Genomic DNA, 21,528 nt, shown 5'->3' on the forward strand with positions numbered 1-21,528 from the left:
TGGTTGCTGGGAATTTGAATTCAGGACCTCTGCTCACTCTGGTCGACCCTACTTGCTCCTGCTGGCTTTGGCCCAAAGATCCCATTATGGATGGTTGTGAGCCACCATGTTGTTGCTGGGATTTGAACTTAGGACCTTTGGAAGAGCAGTCAGTGCTCTTAACCGCAGAGCCATCTCCAGCCTGGGCTATTTAATTCTTTATCTCTTTGTGAGGTTTAAAATAGATTATTCAGCTCTTTAATAGTCAAACCAGTTGTAGGCCATAGCCAGTTAATAACACCCAGTAAATTTTAAAATCATTAAGAGTTCTTAATAGGTCTCTTACTTTCTACTCTTTTGTGGTAGAATTACCTGTAAATTTATAATTAATAGTCTCCACTCTTTTTTTCAGGAGCAATCCCCAATTAGGTAAAAATCTCTTTGCTGCATTAAAACATTTTTTTCCTAAGGTATTACCACTTGAATCTGACAGCAAAATATCACCGATTTAATTGTAAGTTAAAGGACTGAGGAAATTGCTCATGAATTATTTCCATTGGCTGTTGTACAAAATACTGGCACCATTCCTTGTGGCTAGACTTTTCACTGGTACCTTTTGATTGGCATTGAGTGGTTAAATATGGGCGCTGTGAAAGTAAATCTATCTTGTTCTTGTAAAGGAATTGTGAAAAGCAGTCTTTTAAATAAATTACTATGCTAGGGCATTCTTTAGGTAACAAGGAAGGCAATAGGATTTCAGGCTGCAAAGAACTGAGTGGGGTTGATTGTAGGGGAAAAAAAAAAAAAACAGCTTCTGTGATCATGAGCAGGTGCTGTCTTCTGTCTCCTACATGTGGCCTGTTATGGCTTTTCCTCTATTGGAAAAATGGAATGAGTCCCCTTCCATGCCGGCAGTGCTGCTTGCCCAGAGCATGGGCCCGTAGTGTGGCTGGCAGCATGCACACTGATGGAAGACTGCAGCCACTGCAGTGGGCACCTAGGAGAGAGGTTTGGCTGCCCCGCTCTTGCCTAGACACAGTGGTGCAGGGAGGCAGCTGGGGCCAAGAAACTTCCAGGAGAGGAGATGGACCAGATTGGTCTGCTGCACCTACCTGCCTGTGAGGAGTGAGTTGGTTCTGCCTGTCCCAGTACAGAAGATGGGACACTGATTTAATGCCAACTGTTGTGTCTCAGCTGCTTCCCAGGCAGGGTGGCCCTGTCCCTCCCTTCCCCCCGCCCCATGTGGTTTGCTTGGAGAGTATCCCCTTATGCAGAGAGGGAACCTCCCAGTTAGCTCTCTCGGATGGACTCTGAACCTTGCAGACCAGTTTTGGGGGAGTGCTGTGCCTCTACCCCGTGACCTGTCTCAGGTTCAGTTGGTTCTGTGCCACACATTTGGTGCCAAATGTAAAATACAAGAATTATCCCCACTGAGCTTCAACTATGATTTATTTCTTAGGCTCTGCAAAATTACTGGGGATTACCTCTAATTTAGTCAACACTGAACTGGCCACTTACCCAACTGTGTTCTCCCAATACCTGCTGTTTGAATCTTCCTGAGTCATTTCTGCTCTAGCAGTCTGGTGTTCCAGGAGGCATTTCATTCTGGCACATGCTGCTGGTCCATCAAGACAAATGGAGACCTCTTGTTTTCTTCACCTTCATGCTTGCTTCCTCCCCCCTCCCTCCCTCTCCCTCTCTCCTTAACCCCACCTCTACTCCTTTTTCTCCCTCTACTAATTTTCCTGGTGGACCCTACCTACAACCTCCATCAGGTAACTGAAAACTTGCCTACCTCTATTCCATTCAGTAATTGCCTGTAGCCATTTTTATTTAACCAATAGTTAAGTTGGGAACCAAAGTTTGTACAACAAAAGCTGATATATGAGAGAATTTGCTCATCTTTGGGCAACGAGATCTTGGGGTACAGAATTTAGCATTTGAATATATAGCAACATCAGAGCAGTACCCAACAAACCCATCCTCTTAGTTACGGTTTTACTGCTGTGAGCAGACACCTTGACCAAGGCAACTCTTTTTTGGACAACATTTAATTGGGTATGGCTTACAGATTCAGAGATTCAGTCCATTATCATTAAGGCAGGAGCATGGCAGCACCCAGGCAGGCATTGAGCAGGAGGAGCTGAAAGTTCAACATCTTGTTCCAAAGGTAAACAGGAGAAGATTGGCTTCTGGATAGTTAGGGTGAAGGCATTAAAGCCGATGCCCACAATGACACACAAGAAGGCCACACCTCCTAATAGTGCCACTCCTGGCCCAGGTTTATTCAAGCCATCACATTCTACTTCCTGCACACACAGGCTTGTTTAAATACATAATTCTGTGGGGCCCGTATCTAGCCATAAGTACATTTAGTCAAACTTCCAATGTCCCAATAGTCTACAGCAGTCTTAACCATGGTAATCGTCCAGAGTTCAACGTCTCTTCTGAGATTCATCCAGTTACTTAACTGTAATCCCCAAAGCAAGATAGGAAACCAGCTGGGCAAACTCCAAACTCTTGCATCTTCTTGGCTGAAGTCAAAGTAGTCTTCAGAGCTAGAATTCCTTTTTCATCTTTGTTGACTACAACAAACTTCATTTTCCTGGACTGGTTCCACTCCCTCTTAGTAGTTTTCCTTAGCAGACATCGTGCAGGTCTGGCATCTTGGGGTCTCCAAGGCAACTTCAACAGTTACAGCTTCCTGTTCTGGGAGCCACACATCATCTGGGCTCCTCCAAAGGGCTTGGGTCTCGACTCCAGCTCTGCCCTCTGCAGCACTCTAGACTCTGGTTTACTCCACTGCTGCTGCTGTTCTTGGTGATCATCCCATGGTACTGGCATCTACAATACATGGAGTCTTCAGCTGCAACTAGGCTTCACCAATAGCCTTTCATAGGCTCTCTTCATGATGCCAGGCCTCAACTTCTTTGCATGACCCCTTCAGTCCTGGGCTGTTGACTGCAACTGAGGCTGCACTTTTTTCCCCAGTGGCCTTTCATAGTGCTAAGCCTCAGCTGTTCTCCATGACCCCTTCATGTCTTCAAAACCAGTACCACCTGGTGACTTTTACACATTACCAAGTCCAGCTGTAGCACTAAGTACAACCCTGGCTATCTCTGGAACACAGGTTCTTTGTGCTCTCAGAAAACACTTCTCAGATTTCACCTCAGTGATGCTGCTCTTAACCACTGTAATTTCCAGCTAGCCAGCATCAATTGTCCCAGTAGTCCCATGTATTCTTGACTCTAAAGCCAGAGCCACATGGCTGAAGCAGCTGCAGAGTTCTGCTGGGCCTGGAACATGGTCCCCTTGTTTATTATCACCAGCTTTCTGTTTTCAATGAATTTACTCTGCCTAAGCTTGGTTTTCCTGGAACTTGTTCTCTAGATTACTTTGAACTCCATGATCTGCATGCCTGTTTCCTAAGTGGTAGGATTAAAGGTGTGATCCACAATGCCTAGATGCAAGCTTTTCTCTACTTGGAAATTTCTCTGTACCAGACTGGCCTTGAATTCCAAGATCTCCTTGCTTCCTTCTCTTGGGATTAAAGGTGTATACTGCTGTGCCTGGACTTAAGCTTTTCTTCAAGCTTAAGAACTTGCTGCAGCTGGGCGTGGTGGCGCACGCCTATAATCCCAGGCACTCTGGGAGGCAGAGGCTGAGTTCTAGGCCAGCCTGGTCTACAGAGTGAGTTCCAGGACAACCAGAGCTATACAGGGAAACCCTGTCTCGGAAAAACAAACAAACAAACAAAAAAAAGATGGCATTCAATTTAGAGATCTGCTTGGCTTTGTCTCCTTGAATTAAAGCTGTGCATCTTCATTCCTTGATCTAAAGTTAGCTGGGTGAGATCTTGCCACAAAGTCCCACTCCCTTAAAAATGAAAGGCCACCTCTTCAACAAAAACTCTGAGATGGAGTTTTCCCCCAGTGACATTCAGCAGTTACATACTCAGTAAACTTGACAAGCTTATCCCACCGTTGAAAAGCCTGCCTTGCCTTATTTCTGGCAGAATTATCTCTATTGTTGAGCTAGTTCTGTCTCCTTTTGAAGAACACAAGTGGAATTATCAGTAGGCACTTTCAAGTCTGGCTGCTTTTCCTGAGATTCATCTGTGTTTTGTGACTATCAATAGATAATACGTTTACAGGTTAGAAAGTAGCTCAGTGGCACAGTGTTTACCATACAAGTGTAAAGTCCTGAGTTAACCCCCAGAACGTATATAAAGCCTGATGTGGAGGCTCCTACCATGAGATGGGAGCCGAAAGGAGAAACCCAGAAGTTTGGCTGCCAGCTGACGTGGCATGTGCAACCGTGAATAACAGACTCCATCCTATTGAAAAATGAGGACTGACACCCAAACTTGTCCTTTGACCTCCACATATACAGTGCCACACCCCACTTACATTCATGGGTGTGCACAAGCACACATACAAAACACCAGTATTTTAAAAAAGGATGTGGCCATGTGTATGGTACACACCTTTAATTCCCACACTTGGGGCAGAGGCAAGAGGATCTCCGTGAGTTCAAGGCCAGCCTGGTCTACCTAGTGAGTTCTAGGACAACCAGGACTATAACAAAAGAACATCACAAACAACTAAATAAATAAATAAAATAGGAAATTTAAAGTGTGTGTGCATGCCTTGCCTCCATGTATGTTATGTTCATTCCTAGCACCCATGGTAGTCATGAGAGGTGATCAGATCTGGGGCTGCAGTTCCAGATGCTTGTTAGCCACCATCTGGGTTCTGGGAAGCAAATCAGACCCTCTGCAAGAGTTACAAGTGCTCTTCACATTTGTCTTTATATCTGAGGGTGATCCACTGTAAGGCTGTGTCACCATGGTCTGTCTCGTCACTCATGGTATGTGCTTATTTGATTGTTTACATGTCTTCTTTGATGAAGTGTGGATTCACGTCTCCAGGGTCTGCACTCTTGACCTCCCCTCTGCTGCCCGGCATTCCTTTATCCTCGTTGAGGCTCCGAGATGGAATAGCAGTCACACAGGCCTGGAAGATTCCTACTGCTCACTGTACCACTCACCTGCTGGCCTGTGCCGAAAACTCCCTTCCTCCCATTCACTGTTTTCACATTTCAGTGCAGTGTGGAAGTTTCCACTTTGGTTGCAGTGTGACTTCATTCCTGGCTGCAGTTCAGCAATCTAGGGGTGGCACTAGAGACTGCCTACGGTGTTCAGAGCCGTCTTTTGACCAGAAGCCTCCAGCTTAGGTTGGCTATCTTCTGATTTGAGGACAGGTAAGTTAAGCACTTTTGGTGACTCTGTTCCTCTAGGGAGGAAATGGTCCAAAAGGAGAAAGGTGATCATGTGAAGAGAAACCACTCCAATTCCCCTTTTCTGCTTGTCCTATTTAAACTTTGTAGCTTTACTAGTTCACTAGGTCGTGGTGGGGATTAGATGTGCTAATACAGGTAAGTACTCTGGACAGCGCACAAGAGCTGTTAATGTAAGAAAACAGATGGTGTCCCTGGGATATCCTTAGATTGACACTGACACTGAAACACACACACACACACACACACACACACACACACACACCTTAACCCACAGATCCATGTGCATTGTGGAGAAATGCCTTTGCAGTTCAAGGCCAGCTTCTCTCCGAAGCATGGGTTGTCCACTTGTGGTCAGAACTTTGTCAGGGACTAAAGCATACCTGTAAGACTGAGAAATGGGAACTGATATCTCTGAGAGGCAGGATTACTTGGTGTCTTTATTCTCAGACTCCTACAGATAGTCTAAATGTCTCCTTGCACCCTGTGGGACCTGGGGATTGAAATCAGGTCATCAAGCTTGATGGTAACTGCCTTTACCTGCTGAGCACCAGCACTGCATTTTAAAAATTGCGCGCGCGCGTGTGTGTGTGTGCGCGCGCGCGCTTGCACAGGGCTTGTACACATGTGGAAGTGGGAGTTCTCTTCCTCCTCTATGTGGATTTTGGGGATCACATCCAGGTCAACAGGTTGTGCAGCAGGTGCTTTTACCAGCTGAGCCATCTCATTGGTATAAAGACACAAGTCATATTTGATTAGGCACATGAATGGTCTCATTTTTACCTGAGTGTGCACACAGTATTTCCATAAAGGTCACATTATAGGTGCTGAGAATTAGAACTTCCATAGTTTGAAGAGGGACCCAATTCAATCCAAAGGCATGTTCCTGATAATGCTGCTGGTATTACTTATTGGCTGATTAAAACAGCCAGTAGAGTGGGAAGACTCGAAGAGCTGTGCTACTTGTAAAGATATGGATTATCTAGATTTTTATCTTGCTTGGACAGACTGACACACAGACAATAGACTTCTGGTGTACATGCAAGGACAGTGCAGCTATGTTTTCTTCTGCAGATGTTCCTATGAGGAACAAGGACCAGAAGCTAGAACAAGTTCCTTCTCAAAAAGAAGGAATTAAGAATGAATACACCTTAAGCCCTGAACCAGAGAAGCATCTAGGGACGGGTACCTAGAGACAGGAACCCTCAGTAGCTTGTGGAATACGTTAGGGAGCAGGGCATGGCCAGATGTTCCAGGGGTGCTCAGTCCACAATGATGTTCACTAATATATTGCTGCAATGAAATATCTGACAACAGAGGGAGAGTGTGTTTTGGCTCCCAGTTTGAGGATGCAGGCCAACAGGCTGGGGAAGCCTGGCAGAGGCGAGGCTTATGCTCACACTGCTGCTACAGCCAGGAAGCAGGGAGGGACCCCAGCCATGGGATGCTACCGCTCACATTTAGAATGGCTCTTCCCAACTCAACCCAACTCCCTCACTGCCACTCCCAGGTGTGTGTATGTGTTATCTTTTCTCAAATTTATTTATTGTATGTGCTTCTACAAGGCTCCCCCACCTCACTTCGTGTCTATGGGTGCTTTTCCTGGATGTTTATCTGCATCATGTCCATCCAGTGTCTGAGAATGCGGCTGTGATGTGGGGGTGAGGGGTGCTGGAGTTACAGTTTGATAAGAGTTCTAGGACTCAAACCCAGGTCCTCTGGGAAAGCAGCCAGTGTTTTTACCTGCTAAACCATTTTGTGAGGGCCTAGTCTTTTAAAAAATCTTTTAGTTTGTGAACTTGTGGGTTCTTTTTTGGGGGTGGACACCACCTCCCCTGGGTGCCCCACTTCTTTAAAGGGGATTCCAGCCAGCCCATCTCAGAATAGGTTTGGTGCCTCCCTTTGGGGACTCATCCGCTCCAGACCACCATTCGGATTGGCAGGACTCCCAGCTAGCTTATCTCTTAAGGTTGTGGCAAGGCAGAGAAGGTGGGGCTGCCTGGTCATAAGAACAAGAGTGCCCCAGGTTGGCAAGTGGAGATTCCTAAGAAGCATGAGGCTGTCTGAGGAGAAAATGGAAGGTGGGGAGGTTTATGCAGCTCCCCCACCCACAGCTGTGGGCACAAGCCTGAAGGGTCTTTGGTCTTTTGAACAACATTGAAACTGTTAAGACTATAAAGTCTCTTGAAATTGGACTGAATACATTTTGCATTGAGTTAGCCCTGGGCTGGGTGTGGTGGCACACATCTGTAATCCCTGTACTCTGGGAGGCTTGCCTAGGGATGTAAGGCCACCCTGGACCACACAGTAAGTTCCAGGCCAGCCATAGGTACAGAGAGAGCCTCTCTCAAAACAAGACAGCCATGAATCTTCAGGAGATGTACAGGAATGCTTTGGGTTGCATCTGAAATGTCAGCCACAGGTTTGCTTCCAGCTGTAGTGCTAGATTTAGGGGTGACTTGGGAGGCTTGAAGAGGTAGAGCCTGGTCTGTGGAGGTTATGTCAACAGTGACAGGCCTTTGAAGGTTGTTCCCACCCCTGGCTCCAGCATTTCCTCTGCTGCTGTGGACTGGGCAGCTCTGCCAGGTACAGCCTTCTGAAACCGTGAACCTGGTCATTCTTGCCTCTTGGAAGTTGTCTCTGTCAGATATTTTGGTCACACCAAAACAAAAGCAATGGACACAGCTCCAGACATGTCTAACATGGGAGACTGAGTCATCTGGTCCCTCTGGCACAGACCCAGGGTCTGGGAGAGCTACAGTCCAGAGCCACGAGCCTGCCTTCTTCCAAACCCCCACAGCCGAAGTCTGGGTGGTCCTCAGAGTCTTCAGAGAACCTGCAATGGGGTGAGGTGAGGTGAGGGAGGAGAGAGAGAGAGGAAACACTCAGGTTGCTGGGCCTGTCCTCTATACAGGCACAGTACTGTGCTAGTCACTGTACAGGCAGGAAATATCTGGAAACAGCCCTGGCAGTGCCTCCTAATGGTCACCAAATTCCTAAGCTACAGACATTGTACCTGAAAAGCAGCCATGGCAGTTCTGTCTGGGTGAATGTGTTGGGGACCCACACCAGGGCTGCAGTGCAAGGATAAGCCAGTGCTAACCCCTCTCCTCTCAGTAATGAAGGTTGGGTGGGGCGAAAGGACGCTGTAGCACAACAGAGGAAGAAGGAACTCACAGTTGGGATGGCAAGGGGACCCCATCAGTCCAGTGCCAGCCTTCAGGGCCTCGTTGGGCCCCCACCCAGGAGCTCTTGGTGATGTGGAATTTTCTTAAGAAGTCCTGAGGGGGAAAGGCAGGCAGTTACTCTTTGCACATCGTGGCACACTGGGGCATCCATTTGCCCCGAATCCCAGCCTACCATTCCAAGAAGTAGTCAGTCAAAGGTCTTGCAATGAACTTGCACTCATGGAAGATGATCTGAATGCCTGCTGGTGGCCTGGCACTGTGCTTGGGCCAGTAGCCAGAAGGGCTGGTAAATGGGGGCCAGGGATTAAGGTCAGGGGAGGCCCGGGGCAGATTATTGGTGTAGTCTCTACAGCAGCAAAGTTATTTTGCATGGGCCAGTGGTGTTAAAGCTATTACACAGGCGAGCGTGGAGCCAGGGTGATGGCTCAGAGGTTAAAACGACTTTCGTCCAAGCTTGAGGAGCTGAGTTCCATCCCTGGGATACACATGATGGAGGCAGACAGCTAACTCCTCAAAACTGTCCTCTAAGCTACACACACACACACATTGTGGAATGTGCATGTGTATCCTCCTCCTCCTCCTCCCCATAATAAATGCACTAAAGCTGTAGCATGACCGTAGCAATAAGAAACAATGTGTGCACGAATGTTCACATAAAGAGTTACAGAAACCACAGGGCCATTCGGCCCAGCCAAATTGGTGCACCCCAGATCCAAAAGAGACCTCATCTCAGGTGGCACCTGAGGAACAGCACTCCAGGCTGACTTCTGGCATCTACATGCAAGAGCACATGCATGTGTACACATCCACACACGCAAGTCAACTTGACAAAACAGACATAGCAGGGAAAAGGGAATCTTCCCTGGGAAAGTGAGTGGCTCCCTAAGACTGGCCCACAGGCAAATCCATGTCGATGTTTTCTTGGTTGGTGATGATGGACCCTCTGGTAGCTATTCAGTTGTTGTCAATTTGGCAACAACTGTAATTAACTAAATCCACATGGCTAGGAACACCTGTGAAGGATTTTTTTATCAAATTTTTTATCTTATTTGAAATTTATATAATTTTTTATATAATTTGAAATGGGAAGAACCACTTCTAGTCTAGATCCTTGAGGCGGGAAGATCCAGAAGCTCCCCCTTTAATCTGGCCACACCTTCTGCTGGCAGCCGAGATAAAGGACGAGGAAGAAGGCCGCTTGCTCTCTGCCTGCTGCTCTTACGCTCACTAGCAAGCCCATTCTTTCACTGGCATAAGAGCCTACTTCCTCAGGATTCTGGCAGATAGATACTGAAGACCAGCAGGGACATCCAGCCTCGCGACTGAACAACTACTGGATATTTTTAATCTTCCACTGGTAGAGCTATTGTTGGAGTAACTGGACCACAGCTTGAGTCCATTCTAATAAATATTTATTTATCCAGAAAACGTGCACATGTGTGTGTGTAGTATTTATATTCATTCTGCAAGTTCTCTTACTCAAGAGAGCCATGTAAGAAAGCAGGCTGAGCGTGCCACGGGAGCAAGCCCGTAAGCATCCCTCCATGGCCTCTGCAGCAGCCCCTGCCTCCAGGATCCTGCCCTGCCTTCCCCAGAAGCTGGACTATAAGCCACAAGTAGCTTTTGATCATGGGGTTTTATCACAGCAATAGGAACCTCAACTAGATATAAATGCTGCGACAGATCTAGTCATGTGGTTTGGGGAGGGTGGTGAACTCTAGGCTGGAAAAGTCCTGGAGTGCTCAGAACCCAATGAGATGCTGCGGGAACATTGTCTCAAAATGATGCTGAGCGCAGGCAGAGATGATGACGAAGGTTTGGCTTGTGAGATTTCAGGGGAAGCTTGGGAGTCCTGTAGAGACTATCAGAGCCATCTGATGTTTTTGAATTAAGAATCACTGTAGTGATGCCTTTGCTTTGCCGGGCCAATTGATACTAGCCAGCTGGGGCTGTGATTAAGAATAGACGAGCATCAGTGAGGCATAATTCTGTGGGAAGTGTTTCCTCTATGGGCCAGAGTAGGCCAAGGCTTTACCTTGTGCTGGCAGCCGACCTTGGAAATGTATGAGTTCCCCAGATAATATTGGTTTTGAAGGCATGAAGAGATCTTGGAGAGCAGCTGAGGCTTGGCGTCCTGAGAGAATGTGCTGTGGACAGAGGGTGGGGGTGGGGGTGGGGGGTGGGGGGGTAGGGGGGACAGGCTGTCTGAGACCTTTGGAACCCAGCTTGGGAGTAAACCCTAGGCACGGAGTTACTTATGTAGTCAGGGCTCGATTTTGCTTTGTTCAAATTATAACTGTGCCCCTGTTCTTCCTTTTTGGTGTAAAAAAATATTTCTAATATTTTAGTATCCTAAAGTTGGGAGACTTTGAAAAGTAAAGAGACTTTGGATGTTTTTAAAGAGACTGAACTTTTAAAGGATTTAAAAGTTTAAATACTGTGGGACTTTTCAATGTTGGATGTTTTGTACTGTGATATTTATATTAATTTGAGCTCTTGGGATAAAAAAAGAAAGGTAATATTATAGTTTAATAAGTGATATCTTTGTACGGCAAGGGTCAGTTGTGCTGACTGTTTTTGTCAGCCTGACACAAGCCCAGGCATAGCTAGGAAGAGGGTATCTTTTTGTTGTTTATTTTTAAGACAAGGTCTTGCTACGTAGCCCTGGCTGGCCTGAAACTTGTGTAGGTCATGCTGGCTTTGAACTCGCAGAGATCCACTGACCTCTGCCTCCAGAGTGCTGGGATTAAAGTTGTGTAAAAAACATATCTAGAGGAAAAGGAATATTAGGAAAATGCCTGTATATAAGGCTAGCCTATAAACTGCTGACGCACACCTTTAATCCCAGCACTCTGGAGGCAGACGCAGGCAGATTTCTGTCAGTTCAGGCCTGCGTGATCTACAGAGTGAGCTCCAGGACATGGAGGGCTGTTCCACAGAGAAACTGTCTTGAAAAATCAAAACAAAACAAAAACAACAACCAAAAGCTGTAGGCAAGTCTCTTGATTAGTGATTAATATGGAAGGTCCTAGCCCATTGTAGGGGTTGTTCTCTGGCAGGTCCTGGGTAACATGAAAGCAGGCTGAGCAGGCCAGGAAGCAGCACCACCCCAGGGCCTCTGCATCAGCTCCTGCCTGGACTTCCTAGGTGGATGGACTAAAAGCTATTAAAAATAAAAAAAAAAAAAAAGGAAATCTTTTTTTTCCTTCCTAGGTTGCTTTGGTTACGGTGTCTTATTGCAGCAACATAACTCTAACTTAGACAGACAGATAGACAGACAGACTTTGGTTTGACTTTGGTTACGGTGTCTTATTGCAGCAATATAACTCTTAGACAGACAGACAGACACACACACACACACACACACACACACACACACACACACACACAGTGGGGAGGGTCCTTCCAGGGCTCAGATTCAGGATCTGGGATGACATATACCGTCTCCTAGCCAGCCATCCTTACCTGGGTGTGGTTCAGCAGAGGCAGTGTGGCTTGGTGGGCTGAGCAGAATGCCTGGCTGCCCTCCCAGTCTTGGCGGTCTTCAGAAAGGTAGTAACAGTGTTCCTGAAACCACACCCAGCCTTGAGGGCATGGTTGGCACTTGGCTCCTGAAATCAGAGACCTGTCAGTCAAGGGGAGTGTCCAAGGAGCAACGCATCAATACACTGACAAAACAAACCCTGGTCCCGACCTTGGCTGAGGAGGTGAATCTATGGGCAGGGAGCTGGAAGGTGGAAGGACGGGGGCCGGAGAGAGCCCTAGGAAGGCTGTACAGCTTTCACGCTGTGCAGAGCTCCCCTGGATAGGGCTGGTGTTCTCATTACCAGTCAGGCCACAGGCTGTGACTGACCGAAGAAAAGGGTCGAGCTCTGTTCTCTTTGCTAAATAAGGCCTATGTCTTCATGCTCCACCTCCCATCCCTCTCAGGCCTCAAAGGTGCTGTAAATACACAGAACAGGGATGGGAGAGCATACCGCCTCTAGATGCCAGGGCCACAACAGCTACAGTGCAGATGGCCAACAACACCGCCATGACCACCAGAGCCCAGCGCAGAGACTTCATGTACTGGGGCAGTCCTGGAGAGGGAACAGAGAGGCAAGTTATGAGAGGCCACCCCAACTGCAAACAGCCCAGAATTACACTGGTCTCCACCCTATGCCCACACACCAGCTGCATGGTTACCCAGGCTCAGATACAGAGGCGAAGCACCCAGGTTAGATCAAAACCTGGTGTGCAGGAGAGGCATGCTGCGATGCTCTCCCTCCTTCTCACATGGCTAGAAGAGGAAGGCTCTACAAAACAGCAAGGGACGGGCACCCCATGCGCAGTGTGTGCCAGGCAGTAGGTGTGGGCAAGGTGGCTTCAGGCAGCGGGGGCCGGGGGATTCAGGACACTGGGGGTCACATGCCACAGAAGAGCAAGCAGGGGCTAAATTGCAACTCCATAGGTCAATCAAGGTCAAGTCCTGACTCACTGTCTTTTTTTTTTTTTTTTTTTTTTTTGGTCAGCAAAACTAAGCTGCCTTTCAGGTCTGAGGTCATGGATGAAGACAGGTACAAACTCAGTTCTCCTCAGCTGTGAGTGGTGGCAGCTATGGGCCTTGTCAATAGTCCCAGGGCATGAGGTAGATGGGAGGCTGTGGGCAGGGAATGAGCGTGTGCACAACAGGAGGCAGGGCATACCCACCTCTTTTTCTGTCATCTTTATGGGTTGTTTGTTTTGTTTTGTTTGAGACAGGGTCATCACTGTCCTGGAACTCATATGTTGGCTAGGCTGGTCTTGAACTCACAAAAGCCCACCTGTCTCTGCCTCTGGAGTGCTGGGTTCAGAGACATGAACCACCATACCCAGCAGTCCTTATGTTTTGAGATAGAGTCTTACTATGTTTCCCAATGTGGCCTTCTGAGAAGCTGAGCTCACAGGCTGTAACCAAGGCTGGCACAAGGCTCAGCAGGTGACCGTTCTTGCTACCAAGACTGCGGTTGCTCTCCGGGGCCTGCACGGCAGGAGAAAACCAACTCTTACAAGCTGACCTCCACACACATCCAGTGGTGCGTGCATGCCACCTGCCACTAATAAGACTACAAATGAACCCTATAAGAAGCTGCTCTCATGCCTGGCCCGAGACACAGCTTTAATGGCCGAGTCTCCCCAATAGTGAGCACCAGGCGGCTTACTTTCTTCTGCAGCTGTGACAAAAATACCCCAGAAAAGTGTCTTAGGGGGAAACAGCTTCTTCTGACTCCCAGTGAAAGCGCACATTCCATCCTGGCAGGGAGGGGGAGGGAGGTGTAGGTGTATGGAGGTGGGGGTGGGGGGGAGGTGGAGGGAGCCTGAGGCAGCTGTCACATCCGTCCACAGGGAAACTGGGGGATGGGTGCCTCGGTGCAGTTACCTCTCCATTTTATATGTATGTTCTCCTTGGAGGCAGGGTTTCTCTGTGTAGCCGTGGCTGCCCTGGAACTCTCTCTGTAGACCAGGCTGGCCTCAAACTCAGAGATCTGCCTGCCTCCGACTCCCAAGTGTTGGGATTAAAGGGAACACCATCCGGCCCAGCTCCCATCTTCAGGATATCTATCAGCCGATAAGTGTTTGATCAAAACATAATATATTTATGCCAGGAAATACTAACCAGCAATGAAAGGGAATGATGTGCTAAGTTGAAACATGTTAAGTCAAAGAAACCAGACAGCCAAGTGTGGTGGCACAAGTCTGTGGTCCCAGCATTCAGGAGGTTGAAGCAGGAGCATTAAGTTTCAGGCCAGGGGCTGGAGATGCTCAGGCCTTAAGAACACTGGTTGCCTTTCCAGCGGGCTCTCAATTCCCAGCACCCACATCCGAGCTCACAACTATGGCCACACAGGACCAGATGTCGTCCTCTGGCCTCTGCAGGCACTGGGAACATGATGCACAGATATAAACAGGGCAACACACACACATGTTAGAAGTAAACCACTCCAACAAAAACTATGTATAAACAGTTTCCAGCAGGGTCTTGTTCATGCTAGACAAATGCTTTACTACCAAACCATGTCCCAGGCCTAAATTAGGGCTTGCAAATAATAAAAGCAGAACTGGAAAGCTTGGCCAAGACAAGGGACATAAACCCACAGTCCCTATAGATGGCGGCAGCTCAACTCCAGCAGCTCAACTCCAGCGGCTCGACGTGCTTTTGGCTCTGACCTTCAAAAAGCAGAGCATGATAAAACCTAGTGGGTATGTTCTCCCGCACCAGGCAGGGACACCCACATAATTCCAAGCCACTGAGTGAGGCAAGGGCCCTACAGAGGCAAAGATGATGGCCCCACCCCACTGCTCTCTGTTTTCTCTTTTGAAAATAAGTTCTCTACAGCTCAGGTGGCCAGGAGTTTTCTGGACCAGGCTGGCTTCAGACTTTGACTTCTTTGTACAACCTCTGGCATGTAGGGATTACAGGGATCCGTTCACCACAGCTGCCACATTTTCATTTTAAAAGAAAAGAAAGGTCTCAGCCAGGTTGTGGTGGCACACGCCTTTAATCCCAGTCCTTGGGAAGTAGAGGCAGGCGGATTTCTGAGTTCAAGGCCACCCTGGTCTACAGAATGAGTCTCAAGACAGCCAGGGCTATACAGAGAAACCCTATCTCAAAAAACCAAAAACAAACAAACAAACAAACCAAAAACAAACAAAAAAGCAAGCAAGCAAACAAACAAATAAGCAAAAAATAAGACAAGATCTCAACATGTAGCCCAGGGTAGCCCAGAACACTTAGTCGTCTGCTTTAGCTTCCTGGGAGCTGGGACTGTGTGTACAGAGCCATATTGGGGCAGTCCTGCACTTGGTCAGAGTTTGACTTTGGTCAAGGTTAACTTCTCCCAGATAGCCAGGATCCTGCTCCACCTAAGGCCGAGTGCTCGAGGTATTGTTCCTCCAGGTCTAGGAATTCCTGAATTAAGCAGGTGACCCACCCAGCTGCCGGAGCAGTCAAGACGAGGACCTCCAAGAGAAGCTAGACAACTTCCACCGGAACTCAGCCTGGAGTCTGGGGGGAAGGGTTTGCCCAAACTGTTAAAAGGTCTGGCGCCATTAAAGTTTCTGGCTTTGATCAGTGAATATTGTCTTAGCCATACTTCTTTTTGCCCCTTCCCTTCCCATTTATCCCTCAGCTTCTGTTCCAGAAACCCACTTCGTAATAGCTGCAGGCAGCTATGGAACCCAACAACTGTGGACTGTGGATGTGAGTCGCCAGGCTGGGCGACTCTTAGTCACACAAGTAAACAAATGCCCTCTGAACACACTCAACTTGTGAAAACACAAGAAACATCTAGGTCCCCTTGCTTTGCCTTCTCCCTTCCCAGACCTGGACCTTCTCATCTTTAAAAATAATTCTGCAGTTACTGCTAAAGGACCCGATGTCCCCAAGAGAACTAAAAGGGACGTGTGCCTGAGTCAGGCTTAACAGGTTCACCTCCTTCTGCTCAGGGCCTTTGCTCCAAGTGATGTCGGCCTTCCTCCGCACTGAGTACCAAGAACATTCTTGCTTCAAAATCCTAACCACCCCACGCCCCCATCAAAACCTGGCTCATCTTTGGAATTCTAATGCGTCTTGCCTCCAAAGAGTCCACATCCCCCAGCCTCATTCCAACAGTGTCCCCGTCCCGCCCTCTACACTTCAGTCAAACTGACGTGTGCTTACAACTTCTTATCGCTCCCTACTGCCTGGGCAATATGGAGGACGGGGTCCAGGTGAGGCTCGTCTTCAGATCCTTCTGCATAGGATGTGTGCTAATTGCAAGACAACCACCAAGATCAAACACTCTGTCTTCTCCCCAGAGGGATCGGGGAGTAATATGTTCCTACTTGTACAGACAGACAGTCTGAGAAGACACGGATGTGCCAGGTGTCGGAGGTATGGGCAAGTCCACGCCTCTGCCTTCCACCCGCCTGAGGAGATACTTAGAGGGAGAAATCCTCGCTTGTGTGGAGAATCCTGGGATAATGAGGCACAGTCCAAATGAGAGGATGACAGAGAGACCCCTAAGTTGCCTTTGGGGGTGAGAGAAGGGAAATCCAGGCCAAGACCAGAGGGAGAAGCATTCACCCCGTGGGCCCGTGGATCCTCATCCAAACAGGGTCCTGAAGACCCAGGCTCCTTTATATCTCCAACTCTTCCCATGGTTTCCTTTGTGGAAGGGCAGACGACCCACCATCCCATTTCTCAGCTCATGAACTCTTGCTTTGCCAGTTGCCTGAACAATTGGTAGGGTATTATAGCCTAGTATGCATGGAGCCCCAGTACCACACAAACCAGGCCCAGTGACACACACATTCCTGTAATCCTAGTACTTGGTAGATGGAGGTGAGAGAACTGGACATTCAAGGTCATTCTTCAGCTAGCATATGTGAGACCCTATCTTAAAATATCTCCTGGTCTTCAGTGCCTTCACTCACAGCTAGACAGCTCCTTCAGGGTACCTGCCCAAAGAAACAAGGGCCTAGACCAAGAAGCAACAGCCCCAACCCTCTCCACAGTAGCTTGCTCCTTCCAAGTTTGCACAGGACTGAGAAGCATCCGGCTTGTGTCATCTACCAGCTGGGATCCCGCAAATCAGAGTCCTGCTTCGACTGCCTCTCTTGTGATAATCTGCTTGATCTCCCAGGGTCCCCTCCACACACTGTAGGAGCTTAATTTCTAGAACAAACCCAACCCAAACCCAGATTCTTTGAAGAATCTGATAAAGGAGCTCGGTGGTTAAGAGCACTAGCCGGCGGGGCTGGAGAGATGGCTCAGCAGATAAGAGCACCCAACTGCTCTTCTGAAGGTCATGAGTTCAAATCCCAGCACCCATACGGTGGCTCACAACCATCTGTAAAGAGATCTGACACTCTCTTCTGGTGTCTGAAGACAGTTACAGTGTACTTACATATTATAGATAAATGAATCTTTAAAAAAAAAAAAAAAGAGCACTAGCTGCTCTTGGAGGGCTCTGGGTTCAGTTCCCAGCACCCACTGTCTGGCTTACAACCAACTTCTGGGTCTAGCTCTGACCCCCTTTTCTGGCCTCTGTGGGCACCAGGAATGTAAGTGGTACATTATAAAATAAAAATATTTTTATTTTTATTAAAAACATAAAAACACTATATACAAATATATAATTAAAATATATAAAAAATATATAATTAAAAATAAAAAGGGGGTCTAGCTCTGACCCCCTTTTCTGGCCTCTGTAGGCACCAGGAATGTAAGTGGTATACAGACAATATAAAATAAAAATATTTTTATTTTTATTAAAAATATAAAAGCACTATATAAAAAGCTATAGGCTGGTATAACATCTCCCTAAAGAGGTGCATGTCATCATCCCTAGAACAGTGACTAAAGTAAGGCAAAGAGGAATTAAGGTTCAGATGACCCTGGACCTAAGTGAGGTTACTACTTAGTTGACCTTGAAATGGAGGCTGTCCTAGTTTCGGTGTAATCATGAGGGTCCTTACGGGAGGGGAGCTGAAGGAGGCAAAGGGCCAACGCAGCCGGATTCAGCCCAATACCACTGAGACAGACAGCAGAAGCTCTCACACTGCTGCCCCAGAGCCTCAGTGAGAGAAGCACCTTAGACTAGGGAGCCTGTGCCAGGCTTACGATGCTCTCACTGCAAGGTGCTAAATTTGCATCAACAAGAGGCACCAAGCCTGTGGGAAACTTGCAATGGCGAACTCATGGTTTTAGTGATCTCAGCCTCTGAGCCCTCCCCCTACCTGAGGACCCCTGGGTGCTGCCTATCGCCTAACCTTCCCACTGCCCCACATTTGGGCAGTTTGCTTACTGGGCAAGGTACTAGCCCCCTTCAGGCTTCTCTGTTCTCGCTAGGCTAATAATGAAACTCTAACACCCACTACCTAGGATGGCTCAGTAAACCAACCACAACAGAGCAACAGGGCTACACTGGTTACTGTTTTGTCAACTTGGTTCAAGCTCATGTTATCTGGAAAGGGGAGCCACCCTTGAGAAAATGCATCCACCGGATTGGCAAGTACAGATTGTAGGCAAGTCTGTAGGGCATTTTCTTAATTACAACGGGCAGGCGCAGGCGTGGTGGGGGTGGTATAAGAGAGCAAACTGCAGAAAGCCAGGAAGCAGCCTTCCTCCGGGGTTTTGCTCCTGTTCCTGCCTCCAGGTTCCTGCTCTGGCTTTCCTTGATGATAAACTGTAACGGTAAATCCTTTCCTCCCCAGGTTGTTTTATCACAGTAGGAAAAAGCAAACCAGTGCAGGGGCTTTCTGCACCGCTAGGCTTGCCTCTCCTTAACAAGCAAAGCAAAACACATTCCCAGCCATCTTGCACGGGGCCAACTCTGTGTGCTGATGGATGACCCTCCTCAAGGCGGAAAGGAGCCCAGCCTTTGGAAGTGTACCCAGGCCACCACTGCCTCGTGATACTGAATCACTTCCCCTCACCTTACCCAGAGTTCTATTTCTCCAAGATGCGGCTAAGAAGGAATGAGAAACTTTCCTGGAGGAGGGCTGGGGGCAGGATCTTGGGTTGCTTCTTATTAATTCTGAGACAGAAGCAGGGTGGACTTGGAGCAGCCAGCGGGCTCCTGGGTAGTCTAATTCGGGGACCGGGCACATGCACTTTTGAGCACTCACCTATGAGCCTGATGGCCTGCGGCAGTTTCTTGCCATCTATGCCTGCGCGTTGCAGCAACGCTTCGTCGTCTTTGGTCAGCCCGGGCTCACGGCAGCGGCAGCGGCAGCGGCAGGAGGGCGAGCCCGAGGGGACCGTGCAGTCCTCAGCGGGGCCGACAGGCTCGGTCGCGGTCGCGGCAAGCGGCGATCCTCGGCTCCACGTGGAGCCTGGTGACGGGTCACGGGGCAGCCACTGGAACGTGGGAGCGGAGCGGCAGGCGAAGGCTGGCGATTCCGGCACTGGCACGGTGAGGAAGCGCGTGGATGGCGCGGGCGAGGGCGCGCGACTAGCCCCAGCCGCGCCCACGGGCTTCACGCGCACGTCCACCTGCAGCTCCACGGGCGCCCAGGACCCGGGCGCGGGCTCTCTCAACGCCGTCCAGGGCTCCAGCTCCGCCTCGCCATCCCGGGGCTGCTCGGCCCACGAGGGGCTCGGTGGCGGCAGCTCGCGGCTGCACGAGCCCAGGCGGCGGAAGGCGCCGTAGCCCAGACTGAGCGGCGGCACGCGCGGGCATCCAGACAGGGCGGGAGGCTGAGACTTCTCCGGGCGCTCCTGGGGCTGCACGTCCGTCGCCTCCCGCTCGGTCCGTTCCGGCCTCGGGCTGCCTTCGGATGCCCTGGGTTGTGGCGCCTCCGCGGGGACCTGCGGCGGCTCCATTTCCGAGCTTTCCGAGGGCTCCGCTGGACCGGGTTTCGCCCTGACCTCCTCCAAATCCTTCCCGGGTCCGCTCCGTCCCGCGCGAGACTCACCGAACCAGCGTTGCATTCTAGGATGGGTCCCCAGAAGCTTCGGGTCGTTTAAGTAAACTTTACTAGAGGACCCTGTGTGATTGGCTGTGACTATATTGGCCACACCCTTTGGAACTCCAGCCCGGCCTATCCGTGGCACCCGTTGCTGGGAGGACCCGGTTGAACGAGTCACCGGGTGGGCGGTGGCTCTTAGGGCAGCACTGGGAACCCTGGGACAAGCAGATTAGTCCCTCCTTCCGGAGCCCCACCCGTTTTATTTTGTTTTGCCTTTTTGCTTTGGTTTTTGGGGAGACGATCTGTCTAGGTTGTCCTTGTTATTTTGTTATGTAGATCGGCCTGGCCTTGAACTCACAGAAGGACTCACTTCTCGTGTGCTGAGATTAAAGGCATGCACCACTACAATTGGTTTTTGTTATTATAGATTTGCTTGTAATATTATTGACTTGTGTGTAATAGGGTGCATATAGCCATCTCTTGAAACTTAGATATCATGAACCTAGAGTTGCAGGCATTTGTGAACTGCCAGATGTTGGTGTTAGGATTTGAACTTGATTTCTGATGATAGGGCAAGTTCTTAACGATGAACTATCTCTCCAGTTCCTAAATAGCCTTTTAAAATACAGATTCGTTAAGGTCCCTTCTGCACCTCCCTACTCTGAAGAGGTGTAAGGCCACTACTATTTCTAACCAGTGCTCCAAGGTAGGGCTAGCAGATAAAACAGGAAGTTTAAAGCAGAGGCTGGTGGTTCCTGAGTTCAAGGTCAGCCTGGTCTACAGAGCAAGTTCCAGACACCTAGGACTTCACAAAGAAACCCAATCTTGAAAAACAACAAAAGCAGATGGGCCGTCATGTTGCACGCCTTTAATCCCAGCACTTGAGAAGCAGAGGCAGGCAGATTTCTGAGTTCGAGGCCAGCCAGGGCTGAGCCAGGACACACAGAAACCTGAATCGAAAAACAAACAAGCTGGGCGGTGGTGGCGCATGCCTGTAATCCCAGCTCTTGGGAGGCAGAGGCAGGCGGATTTCTGAGTTCAAGGTCAGCCTGGTCTACAGAGTGCGTTCCAGGACAGCCAGGGCTACACAGAGAAACCCTGTCTGGAAAAACCAGAGAGAGAGAGAGAGAGAGAGAGAGAGAGAGAGAGAGAGAGAAGAGAGAAAGAGAGAAAGAGAAAGAAAGGTTTCTTGGGCTGGAGAGATGACTGAATGGTTAAGAGCACTGACTGCTCTTCCAAAGGTCCTAAGTTCAAATCCCAGCAACCACATGGTGCCTCACAACCATAAGTAATGAGATCTGATGCCCTTTTCTGCAGTGTCTGAAGACAGCTACAGTGTACTCATAATAATAAATCTTATTTTTGGATTTGGTTTTTTCGAGACAGGGTTTCTCTGTGTAGCCCTGGCTGTCCTGGAACTCACTCTGTAGATCAGGCTGGCCTCAAACTCAGAAATCCACCTGCCTCTGCCTCCCAAGTGCTGGGATTACAGGCGTGCGCCACCACCGCCTGGCAATAAATAAATCTTAAAAAAAAAAAAAAAAAAGAAAAGAAAAGAAAAATAACAAAAGCAAGAAACAATGAGAGGTGATTCAGTTCAGCTAAAGTCTGACTTCTGGAGGTCAAACTCAAGCTCTCCTGTTTGCACAGC

At 48.8% G+C, this 21,528-nt stretch overlaps 1 protein-coding gene across 1 annotated transcript; it reads right to left on the reverse strand.

The window, feature by feature from the left end:
* Window positions 1-1,779: 1,779 nt before the first annotated feature.
* Klrg2 (killer cell lectin like receptor G2) lies at window positions 1,780-20,699 on the reverse strand. The gene is made up of 5 exons (XM_052173481.1): window positions 19,095-20,699; window positions 12,443-12,544; window positions 11,931-12,076; window positions 8,455-8,558; window positions 1,780-8,113 (listed from the first exon to the last, which is right to left on the reverse strand). Exons 1-5 carry the CDS (start codon window positions 19,897-19,899, stop codon window positions 7,993-7,995), a joined length of 1,278 nt encoding a protein of 425 aa, XP_052029441.1. The 5' UTR covers window positions 19,900-20,699; the 3' UTR covers window positions 1,780-7,992.
* Window positions 20,700-21,528: the final 829 nt, after the last annotated feature.

This window comes from Apodemus sylvaticus, chromosome 2 (assembly GCF_947179515.1).
Source record: "Apodemus sylvaticus chromosome 2, mApoSyl1.1, whole genome shotgun sequence".
Lineage (NCBI taxonomy): Eukaryota > Metazoa > Chordata > Mammalia > Rodentia > Muridae > Apodemus > Apodemus sylvaticus.

Excerpts from the sequence above, each read along its gene's own strand:
- Klrg2 (XM_052173481.1), bottom strand. The coding sequence starts at position 19,899 with ATGCAACGCTGGTTCGGTGAGTCTCGCGCGGGACGGAGCGGACCCGGG. Across the intron at positions 12,077-12,442 it reads GGCCCTGGCATCTAGAGGCG|GAGCCAAGTGCCAACCATGC; the intron begins GTATGCTCTCCC and ends CTCTGATTTCAG. Across the intron at positions 8,114-8,454 it reads GTCCCCTTGCCATCCCAACT|GTTCTCTGAAGACTCTGAGG; the intron begins GTGAGTTCCTTC and ends ACCCCATTGCAG.